This window comes from Dysidea avara, chromosome 4 (assembly GCF_963678975.1).
Source record: "Dysidea avara chromosome 4, odDysAvar1.4, whole genome shotgun sequence".
Taxonomy (NCBI): Eukaryota; Metazoa; Porifera; class Demospongiae; order Dictyoceratida; family Dysideidae; genus Dysidea; species Dysidea avara.
This window is the reverse complement of record NC_089275.1, coordinates 38,554,242-38,581,332: the sequence shown is the minus strand read 5'-3', so window position 1 is coordinate 38,581,332 and position 27,091 is coordinate 38,554,242. Positions and strand designations below refer to the sequence as shown.

At 36.2% G+C, this 27,091-nt stretch overlaps 1 protein-coding gene across 3 annotated transcripts; it reads left to right on the top strand.

Annotated features, from left to right (window-relative positions):
* Positions 1–701: 701 nt before the first annotated feature.
* On the top strand, positions 702–24,313 carry LOC136252053 (adhesion G-protein coupled receptor V1-like). Of its 3 annotated transcripts, none has more exons than XM_066044403.1 (28): positions 702–816; positions 1,426–1,581; positions 1,641–1,847; positions 2,192–2,350; positions 2,409–2,615; positions 8,493–8,516; positions 8,570–8,725; positions 10,256–10,462; positions 10,524–10,559; positions 10,623–10,769; positions 10,844–11,035; positions 11,110–11,565; positions 13,825–14,040; positions 14,198–14,335; positions 14,767–14,979; positions 15,043–15,183; positions 15,366–15,572; positions 15,656–15,832; positions 16,116–16,328; positions 16,434–16,574; positions 16,624–16,821; positions 17,149–17,289; positions 21,277–21,498; positions 21,554–21,901; positions 22,590–22,727; positions 23,374–23,610; positions 23,679–23,819; positions 23,920–24,313. In XM_066044403.1, exons 1-28 carry the CDS (start codon positions 711–713, stop codon positions 24,138–24,140), a joined length of 5,145 nt encoding a protein of 1,714 aa, XP_065900475.1. In that variant the 5' UTR covers positions 702–710; the 3' UTR covers positions 24,141–24,313. The 3 variants fall into 3 exon arrangements, with proteins under 3 accessions (XP_065900475.1, XP_065900473.1, XP_065900476.1); XM_066044401.1 differs by having other exon boundaries at positions 23,679–23,846; positions 23,896–24,313; XM_066044404.1 differs by lacking the exon at positions 10,256–10,462 and having other exon boundaries at positions 23,679–23,846; positions 23,896–24,313.
* The last annotated feature ends 2,778 nt before the right edge of the window (positions 24,314–27,091 follow it).

Below are 27,091 nucleotides of genomic sequence, written 5' to 3'. Positions count from 1 at the left end.
ACAATGTACAATATTTTGATTGTCAGCCATGTTAACAAGCCACAATATGTCGATATATCACGATACGCGATGTATCGATATGGTTGGACTGTGTATCAATACAGCAGTATTGTATTAAAATGATACAATACGTGATATATCGATATATTGTTGCATCTCTAATATATAGTTATATATATAGCTAGTTACACCAGGCACAGTAGAATAAAATATATTATGCTATTGGAAATAACATATCCAACAATGTTGTAAACAATCGGGTGGTTATATGACTGTTTTGAACATCAGATAGGTAGCTACATCTTTTCACTGGTGTATTTAGAGTAGCTATAATTCGACAAAGCCAGGATGCAATAATCTACAGTATAACACTAATAAAAAATTCACACACTTTGTCACTTTCAGTATTGTTATGAATAGTGTTTATGTTTATCGTAGTGTCAGGGAGGAACATGTAAACATCAAATTATGGAGAAACATGTAGTGCACAAATGGATACTGTTTTCATAAAGTATAGGCTTCTGTAACTATTAGCACAACATGTATTTAATACTATAACAAAATTAGTGGTAGTTACTTATTAATCATTTCTCAATCCTGATGTTGTGTGTACATAGGTGTGGTGACACTACTACATCCATACAAGTACCAGCTGTTTTGCTGGTATAAGACTTGACTATAATACCTTTGTGAATATTAGTTGTGTGAAAATGGCAAATATTGTGTGCTACTCTACCTTGCTTTTTGCTGTGTTATTTTTATGTACTTATCAAGGAGAATCTCTACATTTTACCCATCCTTATGAGCCAAGATTCAGTAAGTAATAATACATAAGTTGATTATGTCATGTACAATTAGCTAAAAGATATAATGCCATTATGATAACCTACTTGAATGAACATAGTATAATAATGATTGGTTGAAATGCATTAGTAACTTGCCACAAGATCACACCTGAATTGACAGCACAAGTCAATTGCTACACAGAATATTTCATAGTGCATCCAGTAGTTTGCTTCAAAACAAACAAGCTGCAGATTAGCTTGGCAAGTTCACTGAGTTTAATTTAAATTCCACCTCGCTTTGTTATTCAATTTATGGTAGTTATAAATAATTATTTTAAATGACCTTTCTTTTCTAGCAAAAAATTGTTGGTTGATATGGTCAATTTCAAATTACTCAACATACTAATTTGCCTATAAGCTTGTCATTTAAGTATAGCTACTGTATATAGCTATAGGCTTTTCAAATAGGACCTCTGCTGTTGCTGCGCTATTGCATGTAAACTAAAGAAATGAACATGATGATTACTGAAACAGTGTACTTTACACAGTTCTATAGGTAATCTGGCTAAATACAATAGTTTTACAGAACAACAAAGCATACTATGTAAAACACCATGCAATCATTATTTCTTTACTGTAGGACCATATGTGAGTGTTTCCTTCAGCCACAGTGTATATAGTGCAATAGAATCAGATGGAAGAGTGGCTGTAACTATTGTGGCTTCCAGATACCATTATTCTAAACCATTTTCAGTGAAGATCAAGTCTAGTGTGAGCACTCATCTAAGACCATATGGTATGGTAAAATAGTGTATAGTAGTATATTGTGAATATTATTCTGTAACCTTGTTGTAGCCTCATCATCAGACTTTGATGAAGGCACTCAAGATGTATGGTTTTCATCCAAACAGACTGAGGCAACTGTATACATTCGTATTAATAATGATAATGTTGTTGAGAGCACTGAGGCATTTAAATTGGAAATATTTATGTTACAAGAGAAATATAATAGTGGTGTAAAGTTTGGTGGACAAACTATGGCAATTGTTTATATAAAAGATGGTGAGTACAGGAAGTGCATGCTTACTCTACATACATATAACTCCACCATGAAGACCTCCACCACCAATAAGTCATTGTGTTAATCTCAATACCACACAGAAAATTGCAATTTATTTTCACTTATACTGTTTCTGTTGTCTTTGCCTGTACTATAATACTGCTAATGCAACTGGAGTTCATGGTGTTCATAATTGCTAGAAAATCCCACAGGAATATATTCTGGAATGACAAACATGTTATAGTTGCAGAAATAATATTGTTTAACCATTCCTAACAGTTGTTTTCCATGCCAGGATATGTATTCAGTCTCCGTATAGTGTCATTGTTTGTTTGTTTTTTTACAGTGGTACCATATGCGAGTGTTTCCTTCAGCCATAGTGTATATAATGCAAGAGAATCGGATGGAAAAGTGGCTGTAACTATTGTGGCTTCCAGATACCATTATTCTAGACCATTTGCAGTGAAGATCAAGTCTAGTGTGAGCACTCATCTAAGACCATATGGTATGGTAAAATAGTGTATAGTAGTATATTGTGAATATTATTCTGTAACTTGTTGTAGCCTCATCATCAGATTTTGATGAAGGTACTCAAGATGTATGGTTTTCATCTGGACAGACTGAGGCAACTGTATACATTCGTATTAATGATGATAATGTTGTCGAGAATACTGAGGCATTTAAAGTGGAAATACTGATATCACAAGAAAAATATAATAATGATATAAAGTTTGGTGGACAAACCGTGGCAATTGTGTACATAAAAAATGGTGAGTATATACTCAACTGACCGGAAATTTGTATTTTCATGCTCAAGTTATTTTGTACATACAGTAATTATATACCTGCTATAATCACCCGTGAAGTCCTCCACCAGCCTCATTCGTCAGCAAGCCAGTATGTATTAATCACAATGCCACACAGAAAATTGCAAGTTATTTGCACTTGTACCATCTTTGCCTACATGTCAAAAGCATGGTGGTAAATAATTGCCATATGAATAGAATGCTGGAATGGCAAACTTTTTTGTTATGATTGTAGTAAGATATTCGTTATCCTAAACTATTTAATCATTCCTAACAGCTGTTGTGCATGCCAGGAAACACATACTGCTACAATTACATAAGCATATTAGAAGTGGGTAAGCCTCTTTTTAATACTCTGTATTGCTGTTTCCTACTAGTAACTAGGACTGCCAAAAACTTTTATTCGGAATAATACCTAGATAGGTATTGCGCTTGAATGGATACTTAATGTTGAATAAGAATGGTATTTAGTAAGTGGCAAGGTAAAAACATTTGTACTCAGCTATACAGCCATCCTGTAAACACACAGTTTATTTTGATGCCACAAAATCTAATTCCTTGTAATTTACATCTAATGGTATGGTAAAATCATCTAATTCCTTGTATTTGGCCTCAGTATCAAGACACACGGTAGTGTGTCGTGCGGCCCAAGAAGCCGGCGCGCCACACCCGTGAGTATATTGACAGGAAGAACGAAAACGTCATTTTCACACCTTTGTATCTCAGTGATCACTAATCTGATTGGAACCAAATTTGCTACACAGTTGCCCGCCAGCCAAGGGAGTCTACATTCCAAATTTGAAGGAAATCGCTCCAGCCATTTCCGAGATACGAGCTGCCAAAGTTTCGTTTTTTTTTCTTCGTCTTTTCGCACACTTGCAAAAATTGCTATAACAAGCAAACGCGTGCTCCGATCGCCTTGAAATTTGGCACACAGAAAGGGAGTCCAAAGGCGAATCCTAGCATCAAATTTGGTACAAATCCAATGAATGGTTCAGGAGTTATGACCGATTATTCGCGTAAAACAAGATCGATTTGTTGTCACGCCTACAGGGTAAACCGCTTCATGGAATGAGTTGAAAATTGCTATGTAGATGGAGTAACCATCGTAGGAGTGCCTTTTGGTGGTTTGAAAGGAATCGAGATAAAGACCACGGAGATATGACACAAAACCCAACCTGTGTCACAATTACGCGATCGATTTTTATGAATAAAAAAAGTATTAGTTTTCACGCCTACTAGGCAAACCGCTTAGAGCAATGAGCTGAAAATCGGTGCATAGCTGGAATAATATTCATAGAAAGGCCTTGCAGTAGTACAGAAGAATGGGATTACAAACCACTGAGTTATGATTCGAAAGCCAACTCCGAGTAGAAAATGCGAGATCGAGATACTCTAATAGAACAGTCACCCTAATAGAGCATTCGGCTAATTTATTTACTCCATTATAGAATTTTATTACATCACAAGTTATTCTGTAGGGAGTTCAGCTGCAAACAGTTAATCTTATAGACAGTTCAGCAAGAAGACAATCACCATGTGGAGAGTTAAGCAAATATATCACTATAGAGATTCAGAACATTACAAGTCACACTGAAGAAAGTTCAGCTATAAACAAGTCATGCACTGTGTAGAGAATTCAGCTACAATTAAGTCACTCTCTAGAGAATTCAGCTACACAGAATTCAGCTACACATAAGTCACTGTGGAGAGAGTTCAGCTACAAACAAATTACCCTTTAGAGTGATCAGCTACAAACACAACACTTTGCAGGGTGTTCAGCTGCAACAAATCAACCTTTAGAGCGATCAGCAATGAACAAATCAACACAAATCTACCTGTAGAGAGATAAGCTAGAAACAAATTACCCTGTAGAGAGTTCAGCTACAAAAAATCACCCTGTAGAGACATCAGCTAGAAACTAGACACAATGTAAGGAGTTCAGCTACAAGCAAATCACCCTGTAGAGAGTTCAGCTAGAAACAAACCAACCTGTAGAGCGATCAGCTAGAAACAAATTACCCTGAAGAGAGGTCAGCTACAAAAAATCACCCTGTAGAGATATCAGCTAGAAACAAATCACCCTGAAGAGAGGTCAGCTACAAAAAATCCCCTTGTAGAGAAATCAACTACAAACAAAACACTTTGCAGAGAGTTCAGCTACAAACAAATCAACCTTTAGAGCGATCAGCAACAAACAAATCAACCTGTAGAGAGATAAGCTAGAAACAAATCACCCTGTAGAGAGTTCAGCTAAAACAAATCAATCTGCAGAGAGATCAGCTATGTACAAATCACCTTATAGATAGTTCAGCTACAAACAAATTACCTTGTAGAGAGATCGGCTACAAACAAATCACCCTGCAGAGAGAACAGCTACACACATATCAACTTGTATAGAGATCAGCTACAAACAAATCACCCTGTAGAGAGATCAGCTACAAACTAGACACAAAGTAAGGAGTTCAGCTACAAGCAAGTTACACTGTAGAGAGTTCATCTACAAGCAAATCAACCTGCAGAGCAATCAGCTAGAAACAAATCACCCTGAAGAGAGGTCAGCTACAAAAAATCATCCTGTAGAGAGATCAGCTAGAAACAAATCACCCTGAAGAGAGGTCAGCTACAAACAAAACACTTTGCAGAGAATTCAGCTACAAACAAATCAGCTTGTAGAGAGATCAGTTACACACAAATCAACCTGTAGAGAGATAAGCTAGAAACAAATCACCCTGTAGAGAGTTCAGCTACAAGCAAAACACCCTGCAGAGAGTTCAGCAACAAAGAAACCACCATGTAGAGAGTTCAGCTGCAAACAAATCACCTTATAGAGAGTTCAGCTACAAACAAATCACCCTGTAGAGAGATCAGCTAGAAACTAGACACAATGTAAGGAGTTCAGCTACAAGCAAATCACTCTTTAGTGAGTTCAGCTACAAACAAATCAACCTGCAGTGAGATCACCTACAAAAAAGCACCTTGTACAGAGTTCAGCTACAAACAAATTACCCTGTAGAGAGATCGGCTATAAACAAATCAACCTGTAGAAAGATCAGCTACACACAAATCAACTTGTAGAGAGATCAACTACAAACAAATCACCCTGTAGAGAGATCAGCTAGAAACTACACACAATGTAAGGAGTTCAGCTACAAGTAAATCACCCTGTAGAGAGTTCAGTTAAAACAAATCAACCTGCAGAGAGATCAGCTACAAATAAATCACTTTATAGACAGTTCAGCTACAAACAAATTACCTTGTAGAGAGATCGGCTGCAAATTAATCAACCTGCAGAGAGATCAGCTACACACAAATCAACTTGTAGAGGGATCAGCTACAAACAAATCACCCTGTAGAGAGATCAGCTAGAAACTACACACAATGTAAGGAGTTCAGCTACAAGTAAATCACCCTGTAGAGAGTTCAGCTAAAACAAATCAACCTGCAGAGAGATCAGCTATAAATAAATCACTTTATAGACAGTTCAGCTACAAACAAATTACCTTGTAGAGAGATCGGCTGCAAATTAATCAACCTGCAGAGAGATCAGCTACACACAAATCAACTTGTAGAGAGATCAGCTACAAACAAATCACCCTGTAGAGAGATCAGCTAGAAACTAGATACAATGCAAGGAGTTCAGCTACAAGCAAAATCACCCTTTAGTGAGTTCAGCTACAAACAAATCAACCTGCAGTGAGATCACCCACAAAAACGCACTTGTACAGAGTTCAGTTACAAACAAATTACCCTGTAGAGAGATCAGGTAGAAGAATTCACCTTGTAGAGAGTTCAGCAACAAAGAAACCACCATGTAGAGAGTTCAGCTGGAAACAAATCACCCTGTAGAAAGATCAGCTAGAAGAAGTTACCTTGTAGAGAGTTCAGTTACAAAGAAACCATCATATAGAGAGTTCAGCTACAAAGAAATTACCCCGTAGAGAGTTCAGCTAGAAGAAGTCACCTTGTAAAGAGTTCAGCTACAAAGAAACCATCATGTACAGAGTTCAGCTACAAAGAAACCACCTGTACAGAATTCAACTACAAACAAATCAGCCTGTATAGAGATCAGCTAGAAGAAGTTACCTTGTAGATAGTTCAGCTACAACAATTCACCCTGTAGAAAGATCAGCTAGAAGAAGTCACCTTGTAGAGTGTTCAGTTACAAAGAAACCATCATGTAGAGAGTTCAGCTGCAAACAAATCACTCTGTAGAGAGTTCAGCTACAAAGAAACCGCCATGTAGAGAGTTCAGCCTCATACAAACCACCTTGTAGAGAATTCAACTACAACAAATCACCCTGTAGAGAAGAAGTTACCTTGTAGAGAGTTCAGCTACAAAGAAACCATCATGTAGGGAGTTCAGCTACAAAGAAACCACCATGTAGAGAGTTTAGCTGCAAACAAATCACCTGTGGAGAGTTCAGCTAGAAACAAATCACCCCGTAGAGAGATCAGCTGGACGAAGTCACCTTGTAGAGAGTTCAGCTACAAAGAAACCATCATGTAGACAGTTCAGCTGCAAACAAATCACCCTGCAGAGAGTTCAGCTACAAAAAAATCACCCTGTATAGAGTTCAGCTAGACGAAGTCACCTTATAGAGAGTTCAGCTACAAAGAAACCATCATGTAGAGAGTTCGGCTACAAAGACACCACCATGTAGAGAGTTTAGCTGCAAACAAATCACCTGTAGAGAGTTCAGCTAGAAACAAAATACCCTGTAGAGAGACCAGCTAGAAGAGGTTACCTTGTAGAGAGTTCAGCTACAAAGAAACCATCCTGTATATAGTTCAGCTACATTTCAAGTCACCCAGTAGAGAGATCAGCTGCAAGAAAATATCCTGTGGGGCATAATGGGCATGTAATAAATATATGTATATAATTTGTATAATTACTAATAAAATCAAAAATAATTGAAGCACTAAAATTCTTCTTTAAGTTCTTTTCTTCTTCCTGTAGTAAAGAAAAAAACACATGGGTTAAAAAAGCCCCAAAGCCAGCCATAGGCCGGCTTTGCAGTATACAAATACAAAAAGAAGTGATATCTAATCAAAAACAGCCAAGCTGTAAAAAAAAGGTGCGGCCCCCAAAAAGGCCATGGTGAAAAAAGATGTGAAATCCAAGGTGGCGGCCAAGAAATGGCTGTGATGGTAGGTTAATGGTTACATTTTAATAACGACAATTCAGGTGAATTTTGTGCCGCTTGGTCTTGACACCAAATTCACCTTAATTGTCGTTATTAAAATGTAACCATTAACCTACCATCACAGCCATTTCTTGGCCGCCACCTTGGATTTCACATCTTTTTTCACCATGGCCTTTTTGGGGGCCGCACCTTTTTTTACAGCTTGGCTGTTTTTGATTAGATATAGTATTGTGGTAATACATAGTATGACTATATATTACAGAGCCCTAGTTAGTAACTACAATCATAGTGGTACTAATAATAATGTTTATTTAAGATACAGTAGCCACCATAGTAAAGAAATGGAACAAGTTCCAGAACACACCAAGTGTTACGTGGTTAAAAATGTTTGGATTATACACAACATACAACTTGGCAAATAAACATTAATTTTGTTCTCTGTAAGTACAATACAGTTTCCATGGTGATATAAATTGTAATATTTGAAGCTGCAAAAATGGTATGAGGTCATAATGATTACTATTAACCACCCTTTGGAGGACACAGAATCTTTTGTGGTCAGTTTGTTTCTAGAGGATTAAGTTGGGACTCTCTCATCTTTACACACTACTGTAGAGCTACTGCTCCACTGTATATCTAGCAGTAATAATCTAATGGTATTTAACATTACATGTACACCTTTGATTATTTACAGATGATAAACAGCCTCCATCACCAAGTGAGAACTTATCGTATGTGTTTGCTGTGCATGTTACATTTATGTCTGTTTAGCAATTACGGTACAGTTCAGTAAAGACAAATACATGGTTGATGAATCTACAGACTATGCTTCATTAAAAGTGATAATCAACAGTAATATCAAAAGGAGATATCCAATTTCATTTAAATACAAAGTATTTGTATCATACAAGTTTTCACCTAATGCAGGTTTGTATTGATTTATACATATACGTAATGCAAATGTCTGAGTAAAAAATTAGCTAGTACACTTTACACATTTGCATAATTAGTGGAATTCAGAAATGGTATTTACATGCAGAAGCTTTTGAATTTTAGGAAGAGAAAATAAAAGCAGACTCAATTATATGTGCCAGTTAATGGCTTTGTATCATTTCAAACATATATTGTGTGAATTATTAATAACTTTAGATACACAAACTTTAATAAAACATTAATGTCTTTATAAAATGTATTATTTTTCTTACAAAAGGGATATTATGGTGTCAAAATATTTTTTTAGTATAATAATGGTTATAAAACACATGACCACTGAAGCCACATACAGCTACACTAAATAGCTAGCCGTGTGTGTCAAATAGTGTCACCACATACTATTTGGGTCTGGGATTTTGCCTTGCTCATCAAGATTCTGGCTCCTTATGCTTACACAAGTCCCTAGTGGGATAGTAATTACAATTCCTCTATTAAGCACACAGATTAAGGGTGGATCCAGGGACATCTGAGGTTTCTGAGATTTGCAAAGGTATATACAATACTCTAATAGAACAGTCAGCTAACCTAATAGAACAGACTTTTTAGTGTTGCTTAGTTTACTACACCAACTATCAACACAATAAAAATAATCAAAAATCGTTTTTCAGAGTGGTTAAGACCTAAACTGTTTCCTAGGAGCATGCCCTCAGACCCCCAAATGGCATTGATGCATGTCTGTTGTATGGCTCAAACTTCACAAAGCTCCACCTCTTACCTCTTTAGTCTGCTCTTGATACTATGCCAACAGAAGCCAACCAAAGCAGCCAATATCAATCACCTCCTACCATATTATGATTGAAATGTAATAAATGTTACCAGATTCAATTTCAGAATAATAATACGTATATATATATATATATATTTCAAAAAAGTTCTAGGAGAGCATGTCTCCAGACCCATTTGTGTGCGTGCAACAGAAAAATTGGAAACCTGTCACCAAAATTTCTGGAGCCACCCTTGCAGATATTAGAACATACTACCAGTAGTTGTTCACATGTTGATAATGCTGTTATAGTTATGAGTATAATGTATAAGCATCACATGTAATGATAAAATAGTATACATATGGTATAATTATGTTTTGTTATAAATTCATGCCTGTAAAATGCATATCTCAAAGATTGAGTCCCTTTAATAGAACAGTCAACAACTCTAGTATATTAGTGCAGCCATCAGCTATATAACATTACTGTTTCATTGGAGTACAATGATTAATTCAGTGCTTCCTAATTTCATAATACAGAAATATTAATTAATCTTTAATAAACCAAAACAAGGACATAAAATTGAGCATAATAGGCTGGATTCTGGAACATGCAGCATAGCATAATACACAAAATTAAAGGTATAATAGGCTGGTGCCTAACATAGAGAACGCATGTTCAAAGGGGAAATGTTTTTGCAGGTCTCTTAGATATTTAATATATCAATTGCATTTATGCATCAATATTTTGCTTTCTGCAGCAAGCAGTGCTGATGTACAAACTGGTCTATTCTTTGCATATGTACCTGGAAAACAAAATGTGGTTTATATAAAAGTTCAAATATTTGATGATAAACTGTTGGAGGGAACAGAAGCATTTAGAGTGCAGTTGTCCATACCAAACCATCATAAAGAAAATGGTGTAAAACTAGGAGATCCTTCAGGTGCTACTATTTTCATTAAAGATGGTATGCATGTTGTCTTTTGTAGATAGAATAAAATTAATAAACTGTGTATTGTAATACGTAGATGAAAAGCAACCCACTCCAAGGCCACCAGCAACTCGTAAGTTAATTGTCACATAGTATGTAATTGCTTGTAAATCCAAAATTGTGTACCTTTCATTAGCCCCAATTACAGTTCACATTGAGAGATCATTCTACACAGTACAAGAATCATGTACTATGTTATCAGTGACACTGGTGGTAGTGGGAGAAGTGAGGGAAGAATTTACAGTTCGGGTCATTACGGATCCTTTCACACCATCAGCTAGAGGTATTAAAGAATCAGAAATATGCCTACTACATTATCTTTGTGTATTATGTCTTGTTTAATTTTAACTAACGAAGACTTTGAGAGTGGCATTTACACAGCAAACTTTGTGCCAGGACAATCACGAAGCAGTGTTTGTATTGTAGTCATTGATGATGACATCAGGGAAGGAAATGAGACATTTGGCTTGTTGCTAGCCATTCCTATACCTACTCAGAAACTCAATGTCTCAGCTGGCAATCCATCCTTTGCTGATGTGAAAATAATAGGTATACAGGGCAAACACCAAACAGTACTTTATATTTGTCTCATACGTATCAACATGTTGTTATTTAATCCACAGATGATCTTGATGATGGTATGGGGTTACCAGTTCAGTTACCTCCTACAATGGAAGAAAGGACCACAATGTGTGTATGTAAGGATCGTCCTACCCCATCACCAACTACTCCACCTCCAATGACTACTCCACCTCCAATGACTACTCCACCTCCAATGACTACTCTTCTACCTCCAGTGATCACTACCTTTATTCCCAGTCCTTCACCCAGCCCCAGTCCTTCACCCAGTCCCAGTCCTTCTCCCAGCTCCAGGCCTTCTCCCAGCCCCAGGCCTTCTCCCAGCCCCAGTCCTTCCCTCTCTCCCACACCAATAATAATGGTGTCATTTAAGGAGAGTTCTTATTCTGCACCAGAGGGAAATGGCAGTATCACTTTTACTATACAATTATCACAAGCTTTTGATGAACCAACTTCTGTGGAGTTCTGTACACAAGAATCTGACCCACTATCAGCTGAAGGTGTGTACTGTACTATTTACAATGTAAATGCTTTTATAAGTAATATGATTAATGCCTGAGAATATTTATATAATCTACTGTATTTGTGTAACAGGTGTTTTGATTCCTTGACAGAAATTGGTTCAATTTTTTTTATGCATAGGTTGCTCCATCCTCCCTACTCCAAATAACATTACCATTAGGCATGTTTCTAGGGGTTCACCAGTTTCTCAGCTTTAATTTTTTTTTAAAATAAGGTAATGATTATTCAGCTTGGCTAGTTTCCATCCCCCCAAAATAATACAAACAAAAAATTATACAAGATTGAGATAGTCTAATAGAGCAGTCAGTCAAATACTCTAATAGAATAGTTGCCACATGTAGTCTAACACTATTAAGAATCCTCCACAGTTGCTGAGTATGCAAGAAAACCTTCATCCACAACATCATTCCATGGCCATGAGCATATTTTGCCTACTGAGATTTTTTTGTAAATGAAATGCACGTGGTTCTTTGTATGCCATTCTATATGATGATTTATTTTAGGCTCACAACTTATGACTGTCACTAAGGATTAATAATATGGAGAAGAAAGTCCTTCATAATATGGAGAGTCCTTTGTATGCCTCTCTATATTATTAACTCTTGCTGTCACTGGTCCATGCAACTCTTGATCAATGCAGACTACTTAGAACTTGACTTAGAAAGTACAATTCAGTATGATTAAGATGTTTTGCCCATAAACTACTCTACATCAAAAATTTCAGTCCTGACACATACTAAGTATCTTTAGCATCTACCTACTACTGTGTCCATGGTGCACCCCTCCCCCCTGAATCCACCTCTGTAAACTCTTCATTTCCTTGCGTTTTGGACACTTTATGCATAAACACAAAATCTGAATGAGTTAAGTGACTTGGTATGTAACATGCATTGGAGTAGATGGTCATGTTCTGCCTATTACACAATTTTGAGCATAAAGAACAGTACTTGAAATATGCCTGTAATCAATCAGCTGATTCTGACCCTAAGAGGCAGGCACATACTGTACTGAAATTTACAAGCAGTTTCTGCTTCATTTTTCATGCAGTAGCCAGTGTATATATAAATCATGTCATCTTGAACTAGACGGTAAAGAATTGGTACAGTATAAATATACAGTGGAGCAAATTAAAGGTAAGCCATGAATTTTATCTCCTGCAATATCATTATGGAAAAAGGCATGTCTCTGGAATGTATGGTGTAAATGTGAAAAATAAAAACCCATATCATTAGGTATTTTGCTACTTGTCTAGATCAGTCAGTAAGATTAACTACCCCTAATATAGGAAATACTTTGTACCAAATTTTTTCACACTTATGGTTAGTTTACTAATATTTTTCATATACATTGTATAGGAAACTTGATTTAAATATAACCAAAACTGTATCCAACCCAGGTGCTATAAAAAAGGAAGTTACTTTTGGCTATATAGTTGTAAATTGTGATGAGGTTAGTTGCAAAAGTCACACTAAAATAGCAAGCTGCAAGTCAATTGAATGTTACATATATGTATGTGTGCACCTTAAATCTCTTTTGACTAAAAGTACCTAAAAATCCAACCTTGAGATAGCTGTTTTCTCCACCATTTGATTTGCAATCCAAACGGCGTAAAACATTATTACTTTTAAATTTTCTTTCACTATTAAATTAATAAAACATTATTTTAATAATTGCTTTCAAACCCTGCAACTACAATCTATTCAATTTCACCCCCTTTAGTTCACTATTTCCTTAAAAGTGCTTCCAGATCCCAATTATTTCCTTTCAAATTCAATCTCATCACAGCTATTTTTGAAAAATTTCCTGAAGAGTATCCCCCCCTCCCCTGACCAAGCTAATCAGTGAGAATGCCATTCAGTCTTCCCTTCCACTGGAACTTTGCTACAGAAGTCCTCTCTTCACTTTAGCTATTTGGACAATCATAACAATATAGAGTACAAAAAACAAAAACACAACTATACTTCAAGCACAAAATCCCCCCTCCCCCTGGATTTCATACCTGTAGAAGATACAGTTTTTTAGCCACTGATACAACCAGTAGTTCTAAGTTATCATGACAGCAATGAAAGATAACCTTCATGGTACAGTAACAAACATTACTAACTATAATGAAGAGAATTAACAAAACTTTCCCTGTTAATATTTCTATAATTATCTTGCTATACATGCAACATTAATATATGCTTGCAGTTGATGCTGCAGTATATCTTCTTCACATATGAACATTGTACTTACAGATAGCAGAGACTACACTGCTATTTCCAGTGAAACTGTCACATTTGCTCCTGGTGAAACATGTGTGTCTGTGGTTGTTAGTGTAACTGATGATGAAGTACATGAGAAAGATGAGACTTTTGTTGGCTTACTGAAGACAAGTAATTCAACTCCTGATAATGTCTTAATTGGGGAACCATCCATGGCAGGTGGTATTATCATTGATGATGATGATCTCAGTAAGAATATTGTATAAATAATACTTTGGTCTATAGTTCAAGCAAACTGTAGTTATAGTATTTGCATTTGTTTTTGGTTTTCATTATAATTGTATAGACATTAAACTCCACACTATTCAGTGATACTTCTGATGTTGTATATGCTTTATTCTTTCAGTTGTCAGATTCCTGAATGACACTAGTAGTGCTGTAGAGTCTGATGGTTCCATACTGTTCACTGTCATATCACTGGTGACATCTGATAATCCATTTACTGTGCAAGTGTGTACAAGAGACATTGATCTCTCTGCTGAAGGTTTGTTTTTTATATATGCGATCTGGTCTGTGAAAAGGAGTCTTATAGCCTTTTCAATTGTCTGTACTTGGCAACCTGTAACTTAACTTGTGAATGTGGTATCACCCTGAAATTTAGTCACCGCATACCCCTAACATAGCACTATGGCTTGGTCTAATATGAAGGTGATAGGTTAAAAACATGAGGAGTTAAGATTTATATAGTCAAACTTGACAATTTGGAAAGGCTATAAGACCCCTATTTGCAGACCGGATCACATATAATAACGATATGACTGCCCTCTACAGAATTACTAGGTGTGTCTCAATTATGGTTTTATTGTCAGTATCTGCACAGTGCAACATTATTATTTTGACAAATGTAATCTGCAAACTCCCAAATAGAGCATACATTTACTGATACATTATATTTATATTTTATTCCATCACTAGCTGATGTAGACTATACTAGTGTGGTGACCAACATCACATTTAACAATGGAGATAACCGTCAAGTCTTTGCTGTTCCTATCACTAATGATGATATTGCTGAGGCTGATGAAACATTTGAAGTTTTTCTGAAGAATATTCCAGATAGTCCTTATAATGTGATCTTTGCTGATCCATCAGTCGCTGTGGGGACCATTTTTGATAATGAAATACCTAGTGAGAATACAACACCATTATGTAGTTGACGAAATGTATTAATGTGATTCTCCTACCTATTAGGTGTTGAGTTCTTGTTCAATTCAACTACAGTTGATGAATCTGATGGTGTTGCAACTTTCACTCTTATTTCATCATTTCCATCTGATGAACCTTTCACTGTTCAAGTCACTTCAGGAGAGACTGATCCGGTGTCTGCAAGAAGTATGCAAGCACATAATATGGAAAATTAACATTTACTGCATAGTAACATAATAAGTATTCATGGTCAGAAACTTACCTACAAAAAGTCTTTACAACTTATTTGGTCAAAATGTGTTTAATATGTGCGTATATTTTATTTTTGATTGGCTGAATTTATTATGAAGATTTTCATTGCTATACAGAAGATGATGATTACACACCAACTGTGGTTAATGTAACATTCCCAGCTGGAGTTACCATGGTTAATATAACTGTACCAGTTGTTCCTGATCTTGTGATTGAAGACACTGAAATGTTTCATGTAAGAATAGATGAATTACCTGATCAACCTGTCACATTAGCAGAACAAAACACTTCACTGGGCATCATCATTGATGATGACACTCCATGTAAGAAATAACAGTACTGATCCTTTCATAATGATAGCTGCTTGTGTAAAAAAGTAATTTTATAGAGTGATATCTCTTTACAGTGACTGTGAGGTTCAACACTACTGTGGTCAGAGATGACGAGTCAGCCGGTAGTTTGATATTCTTTCTAGAAACCAACAGACCTGCTGATGTATCATTTACTGTACAAGTGTGCACTGAAGATGATGATGATGTGGGATCAGGATCTGGATCTGGATTGGAGTTGGGAATGGCCACAGGTACATTGCTGCACATATAGGAAGTTTCCTATGTAAATGTACAGGCTTGTAAAATATTTTCTGTTCAGTGTACATACTGCAATCCCCTTTATTTTTCCTGCAAAACTTTTTCATATGCAAAAAATTATACAAACCACAATTTTGTAGAAGATTGAGATACCGTATTAGAGCAGTCAACCTATGAAACTATTTTACACAAAAATGAAACATTTTTGTACAAAAATGAAATGAATTATGGTAGATAATGCATGTATGAATCCATCATGGGTACTGTTGTATGTAGCTGATGATGATTATGTTTCTGGTGCCTTTGATGTCACATTTGGTGTTGGAGACACTAGTGCAGAAGTTTCCATTAATATAACCGAAGATACCATTGATGAAGGCAGTGAAGTTTTTGGACTAGTTCTCAAGAGAACAGATGACACACCAGATTTAGTGGAGATTGTAGATCCAATGAGAGCCACTGGTACAATAGTTGACAATGATGAACCAGGTACAGTATGGTGGTAGTGACCACAGTCACCACACAGATTAATAGTCCAATTTTTATGCATACATGTGCACATATAAATGACAGTGTACACACATTAACACACAGGAGTGAGATTCCAAAGTGATTCCAGCACTGCTCCAGAGTCCAATGGCTTCATTACATTTGTTATTGAGTTGGTTGGATCTTCAGATAGTCCAGTAACTGTACAAGTGTTTAGTGAGGAGACCATCCCTAGACAAGCACAGGGTATGTTGGTAATTTGGATTGTTTGTATGCTTACATTATTTATTAACAGGAGGTGACATGGATTACAGTGATAGAATTGAAAATATTACTTTTGAAATTGGTGATACCACAAAAATTGTAAACATTCCTATTACAAATGATTGTCTAAATGAAAGTTCTGAAAATTTCAACATGATCTTGAGACGCTTTGACACTAATGTTAGACTAATATCACCGCTTCGATCAGTAGGAATAATCACTGATACAGGTGAATTGTCTTATTACAATAGTGTCTCATCTGTGTATCATTGTGTGGAAATATTTTCACAAAACCTTATATATGGGGACCAATGTGTAGGCCTGAACTCTTGGGGTTATACATAATTGAAAAGCATGCTTGCTTGGCACCAAGAAATGGGATTTTAGGCCATTATAGCTGTGTAAATTTCAGCATTAAATTGAAGCTCATTAGCATTAACATGTGTAGTTATTATGTGTGCATATAATATGTTGGCAGTGCATAGCTACTAGCACACATAAATAAATTATTTCTTCTTGTACTCTGTCACATGTACATGTATATCTTCTCCTTTAGCTCCTGTTACCATACAGTTTGCTGATCAGACAGTGTCCAACTTTGAAACTGATTCTTCCATGGAATTTGAACTGGTATTATCAGGACCAGTTGATCGTACTGTACTTGTAGAAGTGATGACTAACAGTGACTCAGCAGATGGTTAGTATAATAATGTTTGTGTATGCATCTTTGTTTGGCGAGGAGATCTTATATACAATTAGGCTTGATCCGATTGTCCTTTAACACAGCATGTTTTGCTTTTCCAGGGACAGATCCAGACTTGAAACAGGGTAAATGGTAATTGTAGTTTTACCTAATAGTAATATTTCATAGCAAAAAAATCACACTCCAGCAATGTTTCACTGTTATTTTGGCTTCTAATGCATCTGAAGCCTATAGAAATACTGTAATCACTTTTTACACCAAAAGATAATTATTTTAGAGGTGCATATTGTGTATGAAAATGCTTGGATAGCAGTTTAAAATGATTTTCTGTAAAGTGAAATAAAATCTCTTTGTAACACAAGTATTTCTTTGACTGATAATTGACTTTACAAAATCTAGGAAAAACTTACTTGTCAGTAGCTCATCAAGTACCTAATACTAAGGTTCCAATAGAAAGCTAAGCGGACCCTTGAACCCCTGAATCCACCCCTGTTTTGAGCAGTGCTAGAATGTAGCATATTATGCTCAAGACTATGATTGCAAAGTCATGATTACACCCAAGGGCTAACTGTTTTATCAGAGTTTATATGTATGTCCTGACTGTTGTATTAGAGCAAAATACTATTCTAATAGTCTAACTATATCTTGATCTTGTTTTGTGAAGTGTTGAAGTCAAATTTTAATCTTTTTAATATCAATGGCAGTGTAGTGTGTTTATTACTATCTAATCCAAACAGCCAAGCTGTAAAAAAGTGTGCAGCCCTCAAAAAGGCTATGGTGAAAAAAGATGTGAAATCCAAGGTGGTGGCCAAGAAATGGCGCCAAGCGGCACATAAATTCACCTGAATTGTCGTTATTAAAATTTTTACCATTAACCTACCATCACAGCCATTTCTTGGCCGCCACCTTGGATTTCACTCCTTTTTCACCATAGCCTTTTTGAGGGCCACACACTTTTTTTACAGCTTGGCTGTTTTGGATTAGATTTCATTTCTTTTTGTATTTGTATACCCCAAAGCCAGCATAGACCGGATTTGGGACTTTTTTAACCTATCTTTTTTTTCTTTACCACAGGAAGAAGAAAAGATGAAGTAGATGTACTTTAAATATTTTATCAGTTTAATGTACAAATATATATATATATATATATATATATATATATATATATATATAATACATATATTGATTACAGATATCTCCATGGTGGTTTCTTTGTAACTGAACACTCTACAAGGTGACTTCTTCTAGATGCTCTCTCTACAGAATTGTTTGTAGCTGAACGATCTACAAGGTAACTTCTTCTAGCTGATCTCTCTATAGGGTGATTTGTTTGTAGCTGAATTCTGTACAGGTGATTTGTTTGCAGCTGAGCTCTTTACAGAATGGTTTCTTTATAAATGAACTCTCTACAAGGTAACTTCTTCTAACTGATCTTTCTACAGGGCAATTTGTTTGTGGCAGAATTTTATACAGGGTGATTTCTTTGCAGCTGAATTCTCTACATGGTGGTTTCTTTGTAGCTGAACTCTCTACAAGGTAGCTGATCTCCCTACAGGGTGATTTGTTCGTAGCTGAACGATCTACAAGGAAACTTCTTCTAGCTGATCTCTCTACAGGGTGATTTGTTTGTAGCTGAATTCTGTACTGGTGATTTGTTTGCAGCTGAGCTTTTTACAGAATGGTTTCTTTGTACCTGAACTCTCTACAAGGTAACGTTTCTAGCTGATGTCTCTACAAGGTCACTAGTTTGTAGCTGAACTCTCTACATGGTGGTTTCTTTGTAACTGAACTTTCTACAAGGTGACTTCTTCTTGCTGATCTTTCTACAGGGTGATTTGTTTGTAGCTGAACTCACTACAAGGTAACTTCTTCTAGCTGATCTCTCTACAGGGAGATTTGTTTGTAACTGAACTCTCCACAGGTGATTTGTTTGAAGCTGAACTCTCTAAATGATGGTTTCTTTGTAGCTGAACTCTCTACAAGGTAACTTCTTCTAGCTGATCTCTCTACAGGGTGATTTGTTTGTAGCTGAATTCTGTATAGGTTATTTGTTTGCAGCTGAACTCTTTACAGAATGGTTTCTTTGTAGCTGAACTCTCTACAAGGCAACTTCTTCTAGCTGATGTCTTTACAGGGTCACTAGTTTGTAGCTGAATTCTCTACATGGTGGTTTCTTTGTAACTGAACTCTCTACAAGGTAACTTCTTCTAGCTGATCTTTCTACAGGGCGATTTGTTTGTAGCTGAATTCTGTACAGGTGATTTGTTTGCAGCTGAGCTCTTTAAAGAATAGTTTCTTTGTAGCTGAACTCTCTACAAGGCAACTTCTTCTAGCTGATGTCTCTACAAGGTCACTAGTTTGCAGCTGAGCTCTTTAAAGAATAGTTTCTTTGTAGCTGAACTCTCTACAAGGTAACTTCTTCTAGCTGATGTCTCTACAAGGTCACTAGTTTGTAGCTGAGCTCTCTACATGGTCGTTTCTTTGTAACTGAACTCTCTACAAGGTGACTTCTTCTAGCTGATCTTTCTACAGGGTGATTTGTTTGAAGCTGAACTCTCTACAAGGTAACTTCTTCTAGCTGATCTCTCTACAGGGAGATTTGTTTGTAGCTGAACTCTCTACATGGTGGTTTCTTTGTAGCTGAACTCTCTACAAGGTAGCTTCTCCTAGCTAAGCTCTATACAGGGAGATTTGTTTGTAGCTGAACTCTCTACATGATGGTTTCTTTGTAGCTGAACTCTCTGCAAGGTAACTTCTTCTATTGATCTCTCTAAAGGGCGATTTGTTTGTAACTGAAATCTCTACATGGTGGTTTCTTTGTAGCTGAACTCTTCAAGGTGATTTCTTCTAGTTGAACTATCTCTTTCCATAGTTGTATGAACTCCCTACAAGGTAACTTCTTCTAGCTGATCTCTCTACAGGGTGACTTGTGTGTAGCTGATCTCTATACAGGTTTCTTGTTTCTAACTGATCTCTTGAATTCTCTTCAGGGTGACTGCTCTATTAGGATGACTGCTCTATTAGAGTATCTCGATCTCGCACTTGCTGCACCAAGTTGGATTTCATGTTATAACTCCGTGGCTTTAAGTCTGATTCTTCTACACCATTGATGAGCCTTTCTAAGATGATTACTCCATCTGTACAACGATTTTCAAAGCATTACCCCAAGAGGTTTATCTGGTAGGCGTGGCAAGCAGTCGTTTTTTTATTAGCTAATCTCAATTGCGTAATTGTTACGCAGTGTTGGTTTTTTCGTTGTATCTTCCTGGTTTTTAGCTCGATTTCTTTCAAACCACAAAAGGTTTTAGGTTCAATAGTTAACCTATTCACCCACCGATTTTCAGCTACTTCCCATACGCGGTTTAACCTGTAGGCGTGACAACATATTGGTGTAATTTTGCGTGAATAATCGCTCATAACTCTTTGCTTGTTTATCGTATTCCAGCCAAAGTTGGTACCGAGATGCGCCTTTATACCCCCCTTCTGTGTGCCGAATTTTAAGGCAATCGGATATGGAGTTTGCGTTTTATAGCAGTTTTTGTAAGTGTGCGACAAGGGGAAGAAAAATAAGAAGAAAAAAAAACGAAGAAACTAAGCCAATTTTTGAAGTCGCATATCTCGGGAACGCGTGATGCGATTTCGCTCAAATTTGGAATGTGGAGTGCTGAAGTTGGAGGGAGTGTCCACAGCAAAAATCGTCTTGTTTCATCAAGGCAGCACAGAGCTACGGAGGTGCGAAAATTGCGTTTTCTTTCTTCCTGTCAATATACTCACGGGTGTTACGCGCCGGCTTCTTGGGCCACACGACACACTACCGTGTGTCTTGATAGGTGCCCACATTCTGCATTATTGAATCTTTAAAATACTATAATCGTGCTGGCATAATGCTTGCCAGCGTTTTAGCTACCAGCATAGTTGCCTTCTTACAATAACCATTATTCATTTAGAATGTATATATAAACCATCATGTTTCCACATTAGGAGGAGGTGTAGATTATGATGATGTGTTAGTTAATGTAACTTTCCCTGTTGGAAGCACATCTCAAGTGGTCACTGTAAACCTCATTGATGATGGCATACTAGAACAAACTGAACAATTTACACTAGAAATCATTGGAGTTCATCATGAAGGAGATGAAACTGTTCCATGTCTGTTAGATGGAAATGTCCTCATGGCTAATGGAGAAATTCTAAATAACAATAGTAAGGGATTTTAGGGGGAGGTACTTACTATTGTTTTCCCATTTCTTCAATGCAGTTATGAAAGTGATGTTTAATTCCACTGAATATTCAGGAGCAGAAGCAGATGGTATAATACCAGTGACAGTGGTAGCCACAGGGACAGCATCAATACCATACACTGTGATAATAACACCATCAGAGTCTGATGCTACAGCAGAAGCAGATTTCTCTGATGAAGTGATAGAAGTGACATTTAATCCTGGAGAGACTGAGAAAACTGTAAATGTAGTTATCAACCCAGATTGTCTAAGAGAAGGCTCAGAGTTCTTTAACCTATCTCTGTCATTATCTTCTGCTGCATCAAATCTTAGTGTTTGCTTAGGTGGTCCCAGTGAGGCAGTTGCTGAGATTGAAGACACTGCTAGTAAGTGTCTATACTGGTTTGCTCGTTGTGTTGTTAACAACATACATGTATATAAGCTTTTGACCAGATCAAAGCCATACACATAATCTACTTATTATTGCTGCAGCTCATGCCGAGGACTTAGTGATCCTGCAATGTTTAAAGACATTAAGTACTGTATACCTTGATCTGTGAAGTTATTATTGACCTAAGGTTATTGCAAAAGCTTTTCGTGGCATTAGACTGCGTCCCAAATCTGATTGGCTAAATGCAATGCCTCTAATTTCTCAATTTCTCAAAAGTGATATTAACATATAAAGAGAAACAATAATAGGTAGCTTACACCTGTGACACTTGCAACATCTTGGAGTTGAAATGTCTGTAGATAGTGCAACAGGTACTACCTTTTGCAAAATTTATGGTACATTGTTCTTGCTAATAAGAGATGAAAATAACTTAAACAACATTACATACGTATATAGCAGGTCAGTATGTAAATCAATTACCTTCATCTCCTGTAATAGCACCTTCACACTCAGAGCATAAATATCAGCCCAAGTATTATAAAGAAAGTAATATTCCTTCACCAAGATATTGCTCTGAAGTCATAAACTTGGATAAGTAGTGGAAGGTGTATCTATCACATTTTATAGCTAACAAAGCATGTACTGTATATGTGCAATGTGTTTTCAAAAGTATTTTCTTACAGTAATTTACGTGAACTTCACTCAAGCCATATATTCAAATGAGGAAGCAAATGGTACAATTACAATTACCATAGAAGCAGATGGATTTTCTATATGGCCATTCTCAGTTGTAGTAACTCCTATGGAAATTGGAGGTCCAAGTACGTATGTTAACATTGTATCCTACAAAAGCATACAATGATTTTACAAAAATCTGTAGACACAGCAATTCTTGCACTCAATGTACTGCAACTTCTTTGTCTAAATAAATTCACACCTTAATAAATTAATTTGTGCCTGGAATTTTTTTGCTGTGAGTAGAAGATATTACATAGGACAGACATAGCAATGACAGATGGGCTACTGATTAGAATAAAAAGTGGAGTAAGAAGATAAGTGATAGCCAGCGGCAACATTTTGGTGTTGCTCTCTCAAACAATTATTAACTGATAAAGAACGAGACTACTACTCAGACTAGCCAAGGCTTTATGAACTCAATATAGTTAATGAATGGTGCTAAATCTTGCATTTGAAAGGTCTATATAAGAAAGTTGCTACAGAAACAGACTTTCCAAAAAATGAAAGCAATAGCAGCAATGTACATAATTGTGGTAAAATATAAGTTTGATTTTGTGTGAATGGAAGCTGGGTTCAGCCTCAAGTTCAGTCACATATATTCACAACTGTATTTGACTGCTCCATCTCAAGTAAATATTTTGCATACTTACTATGTAACTCCATATAGAGTATGACTGCACTAACAGTTGTGTAGTTCCATCCAATTAGATAGCAACTTTATATTTTTAGCTGGTGCCATTGGTGGTGGAGTTGACTTTGCCTCCGACCCACTCATTGCTGTATTCACTCCTGGTGCTTCACAAGCAAGTGTAGCATTGAGCATCACAAAGGATGAACTACTTGAACAAACTGAAATGTTGAAACTTAACTTGACTATTCCTGATGAGTTTGATAATATCAATGGAAGGTTGTTGGTTAAGACAGGTGACAATGACATGGCTGATGGAGAAATAATTAATTCTGGAGGTGTGTAATTGTTTCAGAGTACTCTTAAATCATACTACTGTATTTCTTGTGCTTGTTTTCTCATTTAGTTGTGGTCAATTTTACTGCTAGTAGTTATGATGTAGAAGTCAACGAAACTATGGCCATTGTACGAGTATCAGCCTTTGGAGATTTCCGGTCTCCTTTTCTTGTAAATGTATCGACTTCTGCTGCAGAACTATCAGAACGAAGTACGTATGCATGTACTGTACATTACAGTATGTGCATGAATTCATTTTTTGTATAATAGTTAATATACTGTTTTAGCTATGCATTTATATTTTTGTACAGCTGAAGCTTTCTTTGATGAGGGAATAATGGAAGTATTGTTTCCAGTTACCATTAATACTGCTCTAGTTCCCATAAGAGTGTTTCCAGAGGAACTACGTAGTGGACAGCCTGGAATATTCAATGTCACTTTACAAGTAACAAGTGGCTCGTCCAATGTGTGTGTGATTATTGGATCACCCAGTCAAGCTGTGGTCACCATCCCTTCACCATTTGCAAAATGATTAATAAGACATGTAACTTTACTAAATTTTATTGAGTAAGTGTTTAATATACTGTGTTTATTTTTGTATTGTTTTTCTTTTAAAAACTACACACAGACTTCACAATTAATGTATATGTCGACTCTGCACAGTGCATTCTATTTACAGCATCATTATCATGCACCATTTTAGTAGCAATTTATACATTGGGGCGTGGTGTAGTAATAATGATATATAGTAATGTAAAAGAGTTATTACATGGGCTTGCCTTTCAAATACTGTAGCTGTAATTATACTATAGTTTTATTATTATTGGTCTGGGAGTATTATGTAGAGGTGATAAGGTCATCAAATTTTGGTACCAAATCAAGATGCATGTGCACAGTAGTGACACAATTTACAAGTGTGTTATGCCAATTTACATGTGTTATTAAGTAACCATAACACAATTTTCAACACTTAGTATTGTACATTGCACTGTTCTTCTTTCTCCAAATGGTACATTTTTTTACAGCGAATTGAGAGTCCTCCACATTCAATCCTTCATGCGTTAAGTTTCAACCTACCTGTATTCTATTATTAATTCTGCTGTACAGCATCCTCTCCAGTAAGAAACAAATGAGCATGTAAATATCATTTATGAATTATCTAAATATAGTATTGACAAAGGAGCACAGTTTGTGCCCATGTATATGTACATCATGCAATGTGTGGGTGTGTGTGTGTGTGTGTGTGTGTGAATGGTAAACACATGCATGCATAGGGTGAAGGTAGTTTTGTTGCAAACATTTGACCAGTTGCTATTTTGAACATCTACAGGAAAGTATATCTGTATAGGGAGAAGTCACTTATGATGTGGTATACTGTTCGTACGTATACTGTGCATGCAGCTAGCAAAACTCACTGTGGTGTGATGTGACTGAGGTGGATAGAATGTCACTTGTCATGGATGGTAACACAACTGAATGTGTTAACAAATTCTCGTGCCTTGGTTCAATAGTTGTTGAGTCAGTGTTGACAGTGAAAAGGTTGGATGTAGAGGTCGAGAAGAGAGTTGCAAATGCTTTGGATCACTTAAATTTCCTTTTTTGATGATTCACATATAATTGTGAATTGTCACAGAGACACAGAGCTCACATGTATAATTATACTGTTTGATTAATTGCAGTGAGTGCTGGATAGCCCTAAGAAAGATTTGATGAACTACTGTAATAGTTTCCAACTATAGTAACTTAAAACTATTGTATATAATACCTTACAAACCAGAAGTAATGGCAGGACAGCATCAAATCAATGATGACTTGAAACACATCGACAATAAACTGAAACATTTCTACCTAGAATGGCTTTGTCACTTTTCCAGGATTCCAAGTTTCAACTGATTTTTGGCTGTATAGTTATGTAAATAAGATGTAGCCTTCAAAAATCCCTGAATATTTTAAAAGGTAAAAAATGGTCATGAAATTGCTGCAAAGATCAATGCCATTAGTATTGATATCAGTTTCTTTTATCATGAACGAGATCACCTATGGTTATTTTTCCAAAATCCTAATAGAACACTCATTTAAACATCACCTTAGAAATCTTTTCCAACCTCAAAAGAAGCCTTAGAAGTTAATTTGGAATAAATTTTGGTCCAATAAATAAGATGAAGTCAAAAGGATCTGATAAATGTTGCTATCAGACCTTCAGTGCTGGTCACTGTAAGGTTTAAGGGAGAAAACCCATACGATAGCCCCGACTAGACATGGGTAACCTACAGTTCAAATCCTGGGGTTGGAGGGATTTTTTCCTTACTTTGTCCCCTTTCCTGTTACACCTTATCAGTCACTAAGTCAAGTCACTAGGTCAAGTCATTAGGTCTAAGTCCTTGAAATTAGGTTAGGTATATAATCCTAAGGCTGCAGCACATGTTGCTGTCAGACCTTCAGTGCTGGTCACTGTAAAGTGTTAATAATAATAATAATAATAAAAGTACTTTTGTAAAGAATTGAGATCTGCCATTTTGTTCATCTTATTATTATTATTTTTTCCACAGGGCTAGAACAAAATGTGAATACTTTTTGGGAATAAAAACTACATGCCTTTCCTTCCTATATCTTTCTTCAGGTCCATGACCTATTTTAAAATGCATATTATTACAATGATAGCAGCTTCTTGTAGGTTCACTTTGCCATTGATCTAGTGACTTAGTTTCTGCAAGAGTAACGAACGTGTTAATTGTGTTAATAAGTATCCAATCTGTTTATGTTAATAACTTCATTTGGAAACCTTATATCATTACCTATATTTAACCACAGTATGTTCATACCAGAGCAACAATGTTGTTGTGTACCACTATGCACTTGACATAATTATTGTGATCACATAGCTGCATAAATCAGAAGCCATACTTAACAGCTACTATACATGATGACTAACTTGATTATATACATGTTTAGCAACTCTTATTATCATGTTGGCCATATATAAATGGATTTATAAAAACTAAACAAACTAGTGTAAAAATAATTTTACAAATTAAAACATGGGAATAGAGAATGCTGAAAAAAGTAAAGAAACAAGAGTCAAGAGAATCTAAATGCTTCTATGTAAATGTTCATTTGAGTCCAAATAGAGATCTCTCTGTGTTTAACATGCTGGTTTGTTTGACTCTTGTTCTCCTTTACTTTTTTCAGCAATCTCCATTGAGTCCATTCCCATGTTTTAATTTTTAAAATTATTATTACACTAGCAATTAAATACAGGTCTTGTGTACTCTGTTTCTAAAACATCAATTTGTACCTATTTCTCGAGTTTAGTTTAGCTATTATAGAATTGCTACTGCGTTTCTGAGCTGTGATCACAGGTGGCTATATATATTATACATTTAGATGATGTGCAGCTGGTGCCATTGGCTATAACTACACAAGAGTTACTGTATATGCCAGTAGATAACAATTTAATAAACACAAGAGTAACTAGATGCTCAT